General features: G+C 39.2%; 1 protein-coding gene across 6 annotated transcripts in view; it reads left to right on the top strand.

The window, feature by feature from the left end:
- The window catches only part of LAMA4 (laminin subunit alpha 4), a 163952-nt gene that overhangs the window by 62508 nt on the left and 89415 nt on the right, over window positions 1-12029 (top strand). For all 6 annotated transcript variants that reach the window (XM_064486762.1, XM_064486758.1, XM_064486759.1 and 3 more), the window contains one exon: window positions 7275-7399. In XM_064486762.1, the coding sequence (XP_064342832.1) occupies window positions 7275-7399 (125 nt within the window). The remainder of the gene's footprint in view (window positions 1-7274; window positions 7400-12029) is intronic.

Raw genomic sequence — 12029 nt, forward strand, 5'->3', positions numbered from 1 at the left:
CTTTGACATGGACTTGAGCGTGTGAAGAAGACAGTTATCACGTGATTCCTACATAACTTCTGGGGCAAAAGAAGTCCTAATAAAAGTTTGGAGATGGGCTAGGATGTAAACATTTATATGCACATTCAGGAAAGTTACCAATCTTCTTGCATTCACTTTGTTCCAAGACAGAACATTTAAAAAGAAAGAAAAAGAAGGAAGGAAAGAAGGAAGGAAAGAAGGAAGGAAGGAAGGAAGGAAGGAAGGAAGGAAGGAAGGAAGGAAGGAAGGAAGGAAAGAAAGAAAGAAAGAAAGAAAGAAAGAAAGAAAGAAAGAAAGAAAGAAAGAAAGAATCTTACTTATCCTAAAAGTAGCTCCCCCACCTCATTCTACTCAGATTAAAGTAATATATGCTTAAAGTAGAAAAACAAAACAATACAGATAAATACTATACATGAAATTCAAAGTGAAAATCGTCTACAGTCATCCCCAAGAGCCAAACATGTATTTTCTTATAAATTTAATTTAGACAAACAAACAAACAAAAAGAATGAAATTTGTATTTAAATGTAAGTGAGGGAGCAGAAGAGGCTTGCCAATATAGAAAGAATATTTTGTCATTTAGTTGGCTAATATATTGTCATGATGTCACACAGGAATCAAACTCATATTTTTCTGTTTCCTTTGGTTTCCCTACTCTGGCCTACTGGTCAAGCAGGGCCAGTTTCTCAGCTCCTGCCTGGTAGCCCCAGTTCATTATCAGCTGTCAGGGAGCCAGAGAAGATGTGGCGGCTCCACCTGAACACTTCCTTGCAGTTCACTGTGGGCACCAGAGTTTCAGTCAGTTCTTACAGTTTGCCTGGCCTAACTCATTTTCCCCATCTTCCATAAGCAACCAAAAACAAATGGCCTCCTTTTATTCATTTTGTTTTATTTTAAAGGTTTGTAATGCCTGTCTTGTCCTCCCCCAGTGTTTCTAATTCCTTCTTCATTCCCATGTTCAATTTCAATTTTACCTTACATTTTACAGACTGTTTTCAAGAAACTAAGACATTTGACAATAAAATATGTAGAGTAGACAAAGTTATGCTACCATTTTAGACATACTAAAAAATTTTAGAGATTTCCTCACAAGAAGAATGCCAGCTCTTCAAATACAGAAAGGTGACTAAGTGAAAAGTGGGTTAACTAATGAAATCCAATATGTATTTGTTGTTTTTCTAAAGGGCCACCTTGCGTCTTATCAGAACTGGAGTGCATTGGGCAGAGTTCTCAGTGGAGTCAACTAGGCAGAGCCCCAAAGGCCAGGCAACTCCAGTGGACATAGTAGACTCTAGGTAAACTCCCAAAGGAAACATGAGAAGAGAATTAAGGGTAGAAACAGCTAGAAGTTGTCAGATGGCTGGTGATAGGAATGCCTGGTCACTGATAATCCATCTTTTATCCCAGATCTAAAGGCTAGGTACAGAGAACCAAGAAGAGACCATGATCATCTAAAGAACTGGTGCTTTGTCATTAGGAGAAAGGCTGGAGCCCACTGACCAGAAATAGAGTGGAAATAAATTTGACTTGAAGTTCACCACTGGCATAGGGCTCCTCAGGTTCCTGTTAATTAAGGATTGGTTTATCTGTTGATTTCATTAATCCATTTAACAAATAAGCATTTTCTGAGTACTACCCACATGCCTGACACTATTCTAGGATCTGGTTAAGTGGATTCCACTGTGGGTTGAAGGGCTGTAGGGACAGAGCACCTACTTGAAAATGCTTGTGCATGTGACCAACATAATGAAGTTTAAGGTACAAGGACCATCAGAACTTCAGAAACACATGCAGAAACCCTTAGCTGCTCAGTAACAATCATAAAAAAAATTAAAATATTTCAGAGTCTGTACTAGCATTTCAGGGAAAAGTATAAATCTGAATGAGAATATTCAGATTTAAAACCACTGAGAACTGCAAAAACATAATTAAAATCTAGAGAGAAGACCATCAGGCTGTTGAGTATTTACATCTGGCTGATGGAAGTGTAGATGGATTTTTATTTTCTTCTTTTCACTTTACAGTATACCTGGCCAAATGTTCTACAACTGCCTATAGCAATTTTATAATTAAAAAGATATTGATATTCAGATGGACTTCCACCCAACCCTAAATACAGTGGAGAAAGGGGAGCATTACAATATATTTCAGCCTAATAGATCTTTTATTACTCTGAAAGCTTAATTAAAACTTCATTCAGGAAAGCAAAGGTATTACATCTCTAATTTTTGCAGACACTAGCATTTTTCTCATGATTTACAACTCTCCTTTATTATGAGTATGAGGCTGAAATCAACCAATGTTAAGTCCCTGTAAGACTAAGCATGTATGATTAATAAACCAACACACTCATTAGGTGTCCAAGAGCAAGAAGAAATTGAGTTCTAAAGAATTCTTTTTCCTGTTTTACTTGCAACTATAAAATTGGTATCTAGGTCAAGTGAATAATTCTTACATAAAAATGTTGACAGTTTTCCAATCTGTTGCAAACTTGGAAAAACCCAAGTTTTGGAAATAGTGATGGATTTGATTCCATGCTAGCTAAAGTTTCAAAATAATATCATAAAATTACATGTGCAAAGGATTCCAAGGGTGGATATCTCAGTGGAGTCTCCTGTTGCTTTGTACCCCCAATGTAAGAATACGATGGGAACCAAATGCAGATAAGTTCTCTATACAGTGTTTGTCCTTCTCCCAACCCTAAACATGGTCCTCGTATATTCCCTACCTAAATTAATGACAGCACCGTTCTGCCAGTCCTCATGCTTAGATGTCCCAGATGCTTCATCAGCTTCCTTTTCCTTCTCATCTACATTCAACTGGACACCATGTCCTGCCAGTTCAACTTAGGAAAGAGCCTCCTGTCTTCTACACCATCCCACTGCCTTAATTCATGCCCACAGCATCCCTCACTGACCACTACTACAGCTTCACAACTATTCATTATGACTTGCTCCATACTCTCCTTACCCTAATCTGTCTTCCTCACTAGCGTTGGAGACATCTTTCAAAAACTGATCAAGACGTCCCCCTTTCTAAAATCCTTCAGGAGTTTCTATTCCAGCCCTACGGAGCTTCTCACTGCCACCTAAACTATACTTTCACACTCTGTGTCTGAACTTGTAAATCCCACCTGGGATTTCTTGCTTATCCTTCAAGGCCTAGTTCAAATGTCACCATCTTCATTAAATCTCCAACAACTTTCTCAGGAAGAGCTAGACCCTTTCCCTCCTCTCTATCCCATAGCAGGTATGGGCTTTATGCACACCTCAGTCATGGCACCTAGCACACTGTGTTATCCAAGGCTTACCTGTCTGTTTCCTTCATCACAAGTTTGTGAGTTACTCAAAGACAGGAGCTGGGTCTTCTTCATTTTAGTAACCATCACAGCCCACTGTCTGTTATGATATCAGCTTAATCTAAGTTTGTTAAGTGAATGAGTAAATTAGTTAATAAAATAACAAATAACTTAAATGCAAAAACCTTTAATATGATAACTTGAAGACACAGGGGTCCTCTTTATTGCAGTAAAATGTACTGTCTTGGTATGCTGGAGACTCTGGCTTGGGCCCAGTGCTGAGTAACTAGCAGACAGTGCTACCTACATGAGGTCTTTCTATCTAGGCCCTTGTTTCTCAAGTATAGTCTAGACCAGAAGCACTGGCAATACTTAGGAGCTTGTTAGAAATGCAGAAACCCAGGCCCCACCCAGACACCCTGAATCAGAATCTGTATTTTCATAAGATCCCCAGGGTATTCAGTATACACTGAAGTCTGAGAAGCTCTGATCTAGACAGAGCCATGCTTCGCAAACCTTTCGTCTCTTGTGCCCTTTACACTCATGAGACTCACTCAAGGCGCTAACAAGCTTTTGTTTATGTGGATTGTATCTGTCTACATTTACTGCATTTGAAATTTAAAACTGAAAATTTTTATATTTTCTTACTAATTTATTTGAAAAGGACAATAGTAAACCCATTGCATGTTAACATAAACCATATGTTTTTATAAAATATAAATGTATTTTATAAATGGAAAATAGGTTTCACATTTGGCTTAAGAGAAGGCAGCTGGATCTCACATGTGCTTCTGCATCAGTCTGTGGTGATATGTCCATGTCATGTATCCTCAGGAATACTCCACCTTACACACATGAGAAAGGAGAATGGTGCAGAAGATAAAATCTTAGCATTATTGTAACAGTTTTGACCTCCCTGGATATATTTTGAGAACCCTGGGTCTAGGTAGACTAGAGTGGTGCATAAAGCATGTGACCAGCCACACGAAGGCTAACCTGATTAGGCTTTCTTCCCACGTTATGCTGGTGCTGTGGCCCTGTTGTTGAGAGACATCATTTCTCACATGAAGGAGACACAACTGGTGCCCAAATATCATTCCTAACACTTATCTGCAATCCATTGTCTACATATAGCTTTCTTAACCACTGGCCAAAGATTCAGAATGCTTTTGTCATTTGTAAGCGGAGTCAATTTTATTAAAAAAATAAATGATCCCCTCACCAGCAACAACCTACTCATTTGTTGTCATTTTTCTTTTCTGTTTTTTTTTTCTTTTTTGGTAGCGGTGGTAATTAGGTAATTAGATTTTATTTATTTATTCATTTTAACGAAGGTACTGGGGACCTCGTACATGCTAAACACATGCTTTACCACTAAGCTATATCCTTCCCCCTCTTTTCTGTTTCTTAAATGGCAGAGTAATGAAGGTAAAGGATATTTGCAATCTCAGAGTTAAAGATTTTCAGAGCTAAAAGAAACTTTATAGACAATCTCAGCTAGATCTTCATTTTACAGAGAGAGAATAGAGACCCAGAAAGGTCAAGTAACTTGTTTAAAGTTGACCAGCTAGGAAATGGAGAAGCTAGGGAACTCTGTCCCTATCACCATCACCATCCCTGCCAATCTCCCAGAATGTGCAGCTGTGCCTTTTAGGGAATTTCATAACAAACCCTTTAAAAGAAGGCAGGTAACGAGTCAGTGTTTGCACTCTGAGCATTTAGGGGTCGGAGCGATTACCTTGAGAGTAATTGCTCCCTGTAGCTGCCATAGCAGAATTAGAGCCCTGACAAGGAATCCGAAGCATCCATCGAGCCATAAGGGGACAGAACTGGGAATTAGTTCATTTTGCAGCTTAACAGATGCTGCAGGCACGAACAATGGCCTGACACCTTACAACAGGCCTATTTTCTTCAGCACAGATGGGCTTCATCTGTCCAACAAGGACTTAGGCAAATTTGACCCCAATCTAGAGCAGCCCTGCCAGATTGCTTATAGCTTAGATTCCTGGTTGTTGGGCAAGGCTCATTGGTTTTCCCTGCAATAAGAGATTGCCACCAATTTTGAGCTGGCTTTGGGTGCGTGCTAATTTTCTTTACTTGCTCCAAACACTAATTCACTCCTTCCCACTTTTTCCTTCATTTTTTTCTCAACAAATATTTACTGAGGGCTGACTTAGCACTTGACACAGCTTTAAGAACTGTGAGGGAAATATGTTAACGTCCTATTATCTGCATATCATACTTTATTTTTCAGTTTCTCATTGATCTGTCAGGTGGTCTAAACTAGCCTTTTAATTCTATTCTACTAACATAATTCTAATCAGGGGCCAGAAATTGTCCACATCTAATGGTTGATCAAATGCCCAAAGAGTTGTCAGCCCTGATAGCTTGTGGCCCATATTAGGAGTCCTCCCTTTTGTCTAGTGTGTTGTACTTGATTTGAAGCTCAAAATGTTAGTAAAATAGCCTGACATTTTTCTAATACAGTCATTTTATGACTTTTCAGAAAGGAGCCTTTTCTCCAACACACTGGAGAAGCAGTATAATATACGAATTAATAGCCTAGCTTCTGGAACCAGATCGCCTGAGTTCCAGTCTCACTTTTGAGACTCACCTACCATCTGTGTGGCACTAGGCAATTTACTTAACCTCTCTGTGCCTTTGTTCATTTGTAAAATGGGGAAAAATAGTAACTCACCTTAGAATTATTGTGAGAATTAGTTAATCCAGGTAAAATGTTTAGAGTAGGACCCCACCATTATTTTACTTAGAACCTTAATGTAGAATATAAAAACAAAAATGAAGAGCTCAAGTTCAGCTTACTACTGTTCCATCTTGCCTTCCACAAGGTTCCTGCAACTGTTGGAAAAAAGTTGTGTCTGTTGAAGTTCTCGTGCATAGGTATTACTAAGGGAACTCAAACAGGAAGGTGCCTCTTCAATGGCATTCTAATTCTAACAGCGCAGTTTTTCACTGGAAATTCTATTCAAACTTGTATAAAGTTACACTTTGGTGAATGTAAAGATGAAAATACTATAGTGCTACTGGTGGTGTCTTGTGCATCCAATTCTGTCCAGTTAGAGAAAATATCAGTAGACTAGCATCACTGCCTCTTATAGAGGACTAATCAAAAATTAACCCATCAGCTCAGCAAACAGCTGCTGAGTACCTGCTCCTTTCAAGTCGATGGCAGTATAGTGCTGAGAGACACAGTGTCGGGGGAAGCGCTGCTGAGGCTGGGAGCAGATGATAACGGTACGGTGTGGGTAACGGAAGGAGGGAAGTGTTAGGGAAGGGAGCATCAGGGAGGAATCCTGAAGCTCTCAAGACCTGGTGTAGATCTTTAGTGATAAACAGGCATTCTGGCAGAAGAATCAGCTGTTCTGTGCTTTTCTTCCAATTATCCCCACCATAAATGGAAAAAATCACACAATAAACCAGCTTCCTATTTCTTGTATATCAATATCCAGTATATCCAACCTATTAGCAGAACATTCTTTATCTACCTGCTACTCCATTTATTCTTTACTCAGAAACAATTTGTTCTTCCAAGCCCATAAATTCTTAATGTTCCCCCTGGTAAGTACCAGGGGGGATTTTTTTTTTTAATTTCAAGTCCAAGTCAGTAAACTGATGCTTCTACGATGTCCAGAGTTTGATCATTCTGATTATCATTCTGAGTTGAAACGAGCAACTGAAAAATAATCCCCTCTGCACACAAACTCTAAAGAGAGTCCAGGCTGCTAGAGCACACACACAAGTCATCACCATCATCCACACTTTCTAGCATTGACTGGGGCCAGCGTAGCTCCTTTGCTGACCACTCCCATCACACACCATCTATTTTTATCAGGCCTGACATCCCCTTTGCTTGAAGTACTGCTTGGTTCACAGATTTGCTGTGTATAAAATTTCTTTTGTGACCCTGTCAATTTTCTTATCTTTTGTCTCATAGCATTGCCAACGGAACACAACAGGCGAGCACTGTGAGAAATGTCTAGATGGTTATATTGGAGATTCCATCAGGGGAGCACCCCGGTTCTGCCAGCCATGTCCCTGTCCCCTGCCCCATGTGGCCAAGTAAGTCTTAAAGAAGATGGTCTCTTCTACTGCTTATACCCTTAATTTTTCTTTTTCTTTTTTCCCTCTGCCCACAGTTCTAAGGTTTTTCCACAGTCAAAATTGAGTATCTCATGTTGAGGTGAGATTAGAAAAGATATTGGAAAGGTCTCTAGCCTAAATACACTTTCAGGAATGTTTAAGCACTTGCAGTATAGGTGATGATTGTTCCCTCGATATGAGGGCAGGGTGCAGGCACATCACAAAGTCAATGAAGTTCCCTATGTTTTATAAGCAAGGCTAGTCTCTTCTTTTCTTGGCCATCCCTTGACCTAGAGAGATCACAACTGATGATGCCAACAGACATTATAATTCAGCATTTTCAGTGGTAGTGTTTCTCCTGACTTCCACAGAGCAGATATTTCCCTGTGTGTGGCAGCCAAGTGGGCTTTCAGTCAGAAATAGAACACAGATAAACAGATGTGCTTTAGGCTAATCAGCTCATAGAAGATTTCCAAGAAAACTCATTTTCACTTCTGGCTGTGTTTTGACCTGAGTAAAATGTTATAGGTGATAGACATACATCTTAATGGAAACAATGGAATTCTTTTCAGGCACATAATGTATATAAGTCCAGTAGTCAAGTCATAATTGGCCATTTTATTGGCTTAAAAATGGAGAATGTAGAATTAAAGTGGCATGGTGGTATTTGGTTTTCCAAGTATCAACCAGTTTCCAATTCTCTAACATCAACTGGGTGTCCTACAGTCCATTCAAATCTGACACTACCCGTAGGCGTTAGTGCAGACCCCATAGGTTAAGAGCTTAGTCCCACTTTGGAAGCCAGCCACAAATTAGGTTTCCAGGCTACTTGAATTTCTTCCCAGCTAACTATAAATTCAGGAGTTCCTTCAGTGCCTCTCCAGTTTCAATAATTCTCTAGAATGACTCACAGAACTCAGGAAAGCACTGTACTTACAATTACAGTTTTATTACAAAGGATACAACTCAAGAGCAGCCAAATGGAAGCGATGCAGGGGTGAGGTATGGAGGGGGAGTTGGGACAGAGCAGTCTCTGTGCATTTGCTCTTCAGGTGCACCAGCCTCTTAGCAAATCAGCATCTTCACCAACCTGAAAGCTTCTCAAAGCTTGTTGTTCAAGAGCGTTATTGAAGTTTCATTATATAGTCATGATTGAGTAAATTATTGGTGATTGAACTCAATCTCCAGCCTCTGAAAATTCCAATCCTATGGTAGGTTCCTCCACAAACCAGCCCCCATCCTGAAGCTACTGAGGGGCCCATCAAAAGTCACCTTATTAGCTGAAACTCAGGCAGGCCTGAAGGATTGAAAGGAGCTCATTATGAATAACAAATGACAGTCTTGTCGCTCAGGAAATTTCATGGGTTTTATGAGCTCTGTACCAGGAACCGGGGACAAAATATATATTGATACGTATTTTTTATTATACCACAGGTGCAAAGAGTAATGAACCTAGGTTCATATCCCTGCCTTGGCATGTTTTAGCGGTGTGATCTCAGACAAAGTCCCTTCTCCCTATCTCTCACTTTCCATGGGATTTGAGTCAAGGAAACTAGATTCGGATCTTGTTCCATTTGTTGGTTCTTTAACCTGCTTTGAATCTCAGGTTTTTCCTTAGTAAATCAAAGTTGGTGTAAGCATCTGCCTCATAAAGTTGGACTAGGGCAGCACGTGTGGGGTACTTGGGTTGATGCCTTATGCATGGAAAGGTGTATGTAGATATTGGCTTTACTGAACGTAAGCTTTATATTTTTTCTAACACATTTTTCATACTCTATGTCAGGCACTGTTCTACGTGTGTGAATGTGATATTTACTTGACAGCTATTGTAAAGATTAAATAATGCATATAAAATAAGTTTTAAAAGACCTGAATGCCATACACACACACACACACACACACACACACACACACACACATTTTCTTATAAAGAGAAAGAGATGACAACCAAACTTCCCCCCTAAGTTTTTTCCCTTAATTGAATACCAGTATCAATTAACATTTCACCTACTAGCTTGTGATTTTTTCAAATCCTGTGATGAGTCTGACACTCAGTGAAGAAGTCAGATGTTTTACAGCTTCATCTTTAGAAGCCATTAAACTGCCTCAGCCCTTACTTTGTGATTTTTCATGTCTGATAGTATTAATAATGTGTGCAAAATGGATGGTACTGAGAATGACAGTGGAAAACTCAAACATTAAATGTTCTATTATTTTCACTCAAGTGTGTCTTGATTTATGAGCTCCCTTTGCCTCATCTAGGTATATTCTTTAATTGTTCATTAATATTCCGCTCTCAAACATGAGTCTTAACCATATCTGATGAGGTGTTTAGCATGCTGCTCCCTTACCATGGTAGAGTTATTTTGTTAAATATTTACCTCCAGCTTTCTAATAATAGGTTTCACTCATTCTCCCATGTAAACAAATGTATCATACAGCACCATCTGCTCAAAACAGGTTTATAAGCTTGGAGCTGTAATTTCTTTAGAAGCTAACAAATGAATTAGAAAGTAACCCCAAATTCTTCATTGTATTGTCTGACTTTTGTTCTTTTTGATCCATTGATACCACAAGGCTTCCTTTTCTAAATTATATGACATTAATGCCTTGAGGTATGAGTCTTCTGGAACCTCATTCCTATGGGCTGAGAAGTCTTGTCTACATAAAATCAACAGATACTAATCGAGCACTTATTATGTGTCAATCATATACTAGTGACTGGTCACAGCAGTTAATAAAACAGTCAAAAACTCCTGCCTTCATTAAAATAGATCAAATTACAGCAGTATTTTGAAGTTCCTAAAGCAAAGAGCCTTTTTAACCTTTGAGCTGGGTTATCCAGTATCTCAGTCCATTAAGAAGCTTTTCTGAAGACTGTTAACTCTTTCAAATAAAAGAAGCAGAAACTTGTCAGTTGGGTAATGAGCTTCCTCTCTTGAAAGAGGAAACACAGGTAGTTTCCATAGGCACCAGGAATTACCATTTTCACTCATGTGCTTTCTCTGCATGTGTGAGTGGATCTAGGTTCAAAAGAGCAATTGAGGGACTTAGGGAACCGGCTGTGCAGTTAGGTACGTATTCATACATGTAAAAGCTGAAGTCTCTAGAGAACAGATTTGAGGTGGAAAAACCTGCTAAAAATTAACACAAAAGCAAAAATACGCTACCTATGAGTAAAGAACATTATGTGGGAGTGTGGAGGGATTGGGAAGGGTGGGAGAGACCTGCTTTCTCTGTAGTAGCAATAGTTCTACTTCCTGAATCTTTGGGGGAAAAAACTGGCTACAAAAAGGGAGGGTGATAGTCTGTGGTCATAGAACAGAACAAATTTGCCTGGATCCTATGAAGTGCTAGCCTTTGATCTGTCCTTATTATTAGAGTTAACTACTCAAATACTAATCAAATATCTTACCAGAAATCAAATGCCCCATTGCTTCTTTCAGCTTTTCTTAAAATTCATATTGCTACTTTCTATAAAAATGAAAGCAGGACTTTGATTTGAGCTTTCAGAAAGACACCAAGTATGGAATCTGAATTACACTTTGAAAAACATGCTGGTCAGGCCTACAGACCCAGGATTTGGATTTTCAGTTACAATAGCCACATCAGAAAGCAAGAAAGTAATGCTTGAGGGTTTAGGATACAAATAGTGCTGAGTCTATTTCCTTTTAAGTTCCCGGAGGGTTTTCCAAGAGCAAAAGACTCCCTTCCACTTGGAGAGAGCCCGCCATGGTTGTTAGTGCGGGCTGAGAAGGCGCTGTGTTTTCATTGCCTTAGCCAAAACAGACATTAGCCTAAGAAAAATATAAACAATCAGTGCTGATGAAAAATGGAAAAGGAACCCTCACTGGCTCTTCTGCCTCTGAGTCTCCCTCCACCAAGACCCATAGTCACACAGCTTTTCCCAGGGACCATTTGCACAGAGCTTATGTATTTATTTTGAGGTTGGCCAGACATCCTCTGTATTTACTACTAATTGCTCCAAATTAGGAAAATGTCATCAGTTTGAAACAGCAGGACATTAGCTCAAAACAGACAACTCCAAGCAGATATTTCATTCCTTCAAGCCATGGGTGGGCTGTTTGGTGGAACATCTTCAAGGAAATAAGCATTAGAGTTTATTCATATTCTGAACACTTAACTGTTAGTGTTTCTTTAAGTAGGCTGAGGAATGAGAACAAGCAAAACAAAGGGTAAACGCCAAAGAAGTGTAATTCATTGGAATGTTTTTAACCAAACTGTTAGGGAAAATAAATTGTGTGTGCTGCCTTTCACTAAGAAGCACATACTGTTTTCTGACTGATTTTATAAATGTCTTGACACAAAGCAAACATACCCATTTGCTTTCCTCCGAAGACCATTAGGTCTTTGCTGATGCACGCAGGAATGTGAGAACAGCAGGTCACACTCCATGGATTGTACAATACCTAAGCCAAAACTAATTTAAAATCCTTTAAAATTTTTCACACACACCCCCCGCAAAGAGATGGATTCATGTGTCAGCATAGAATTTACAAAACATGTGGAGAGTAATATTCCATTTCCCCTGCCTTAATAATTAAGATAGTTATTTGTTCTGCTGCAACAATGTGTTTATTTTTTTCTG

The sequence above is a fragment of the Camelus dromedarius genome, chromosome 6 (assembly GCF_036321535.1).
Source record: "Camelus dromedarius isolate mCamDro1 chromosome 6, mCamDro1.pat, whole genome shotgun sequence".
NCBI classification, from domain to species: Eukaryota; Metazoa; Chordata; class Mammalia; order Artiodactyla; family Camelidae; genus Camelus; species Camelus dromedarius.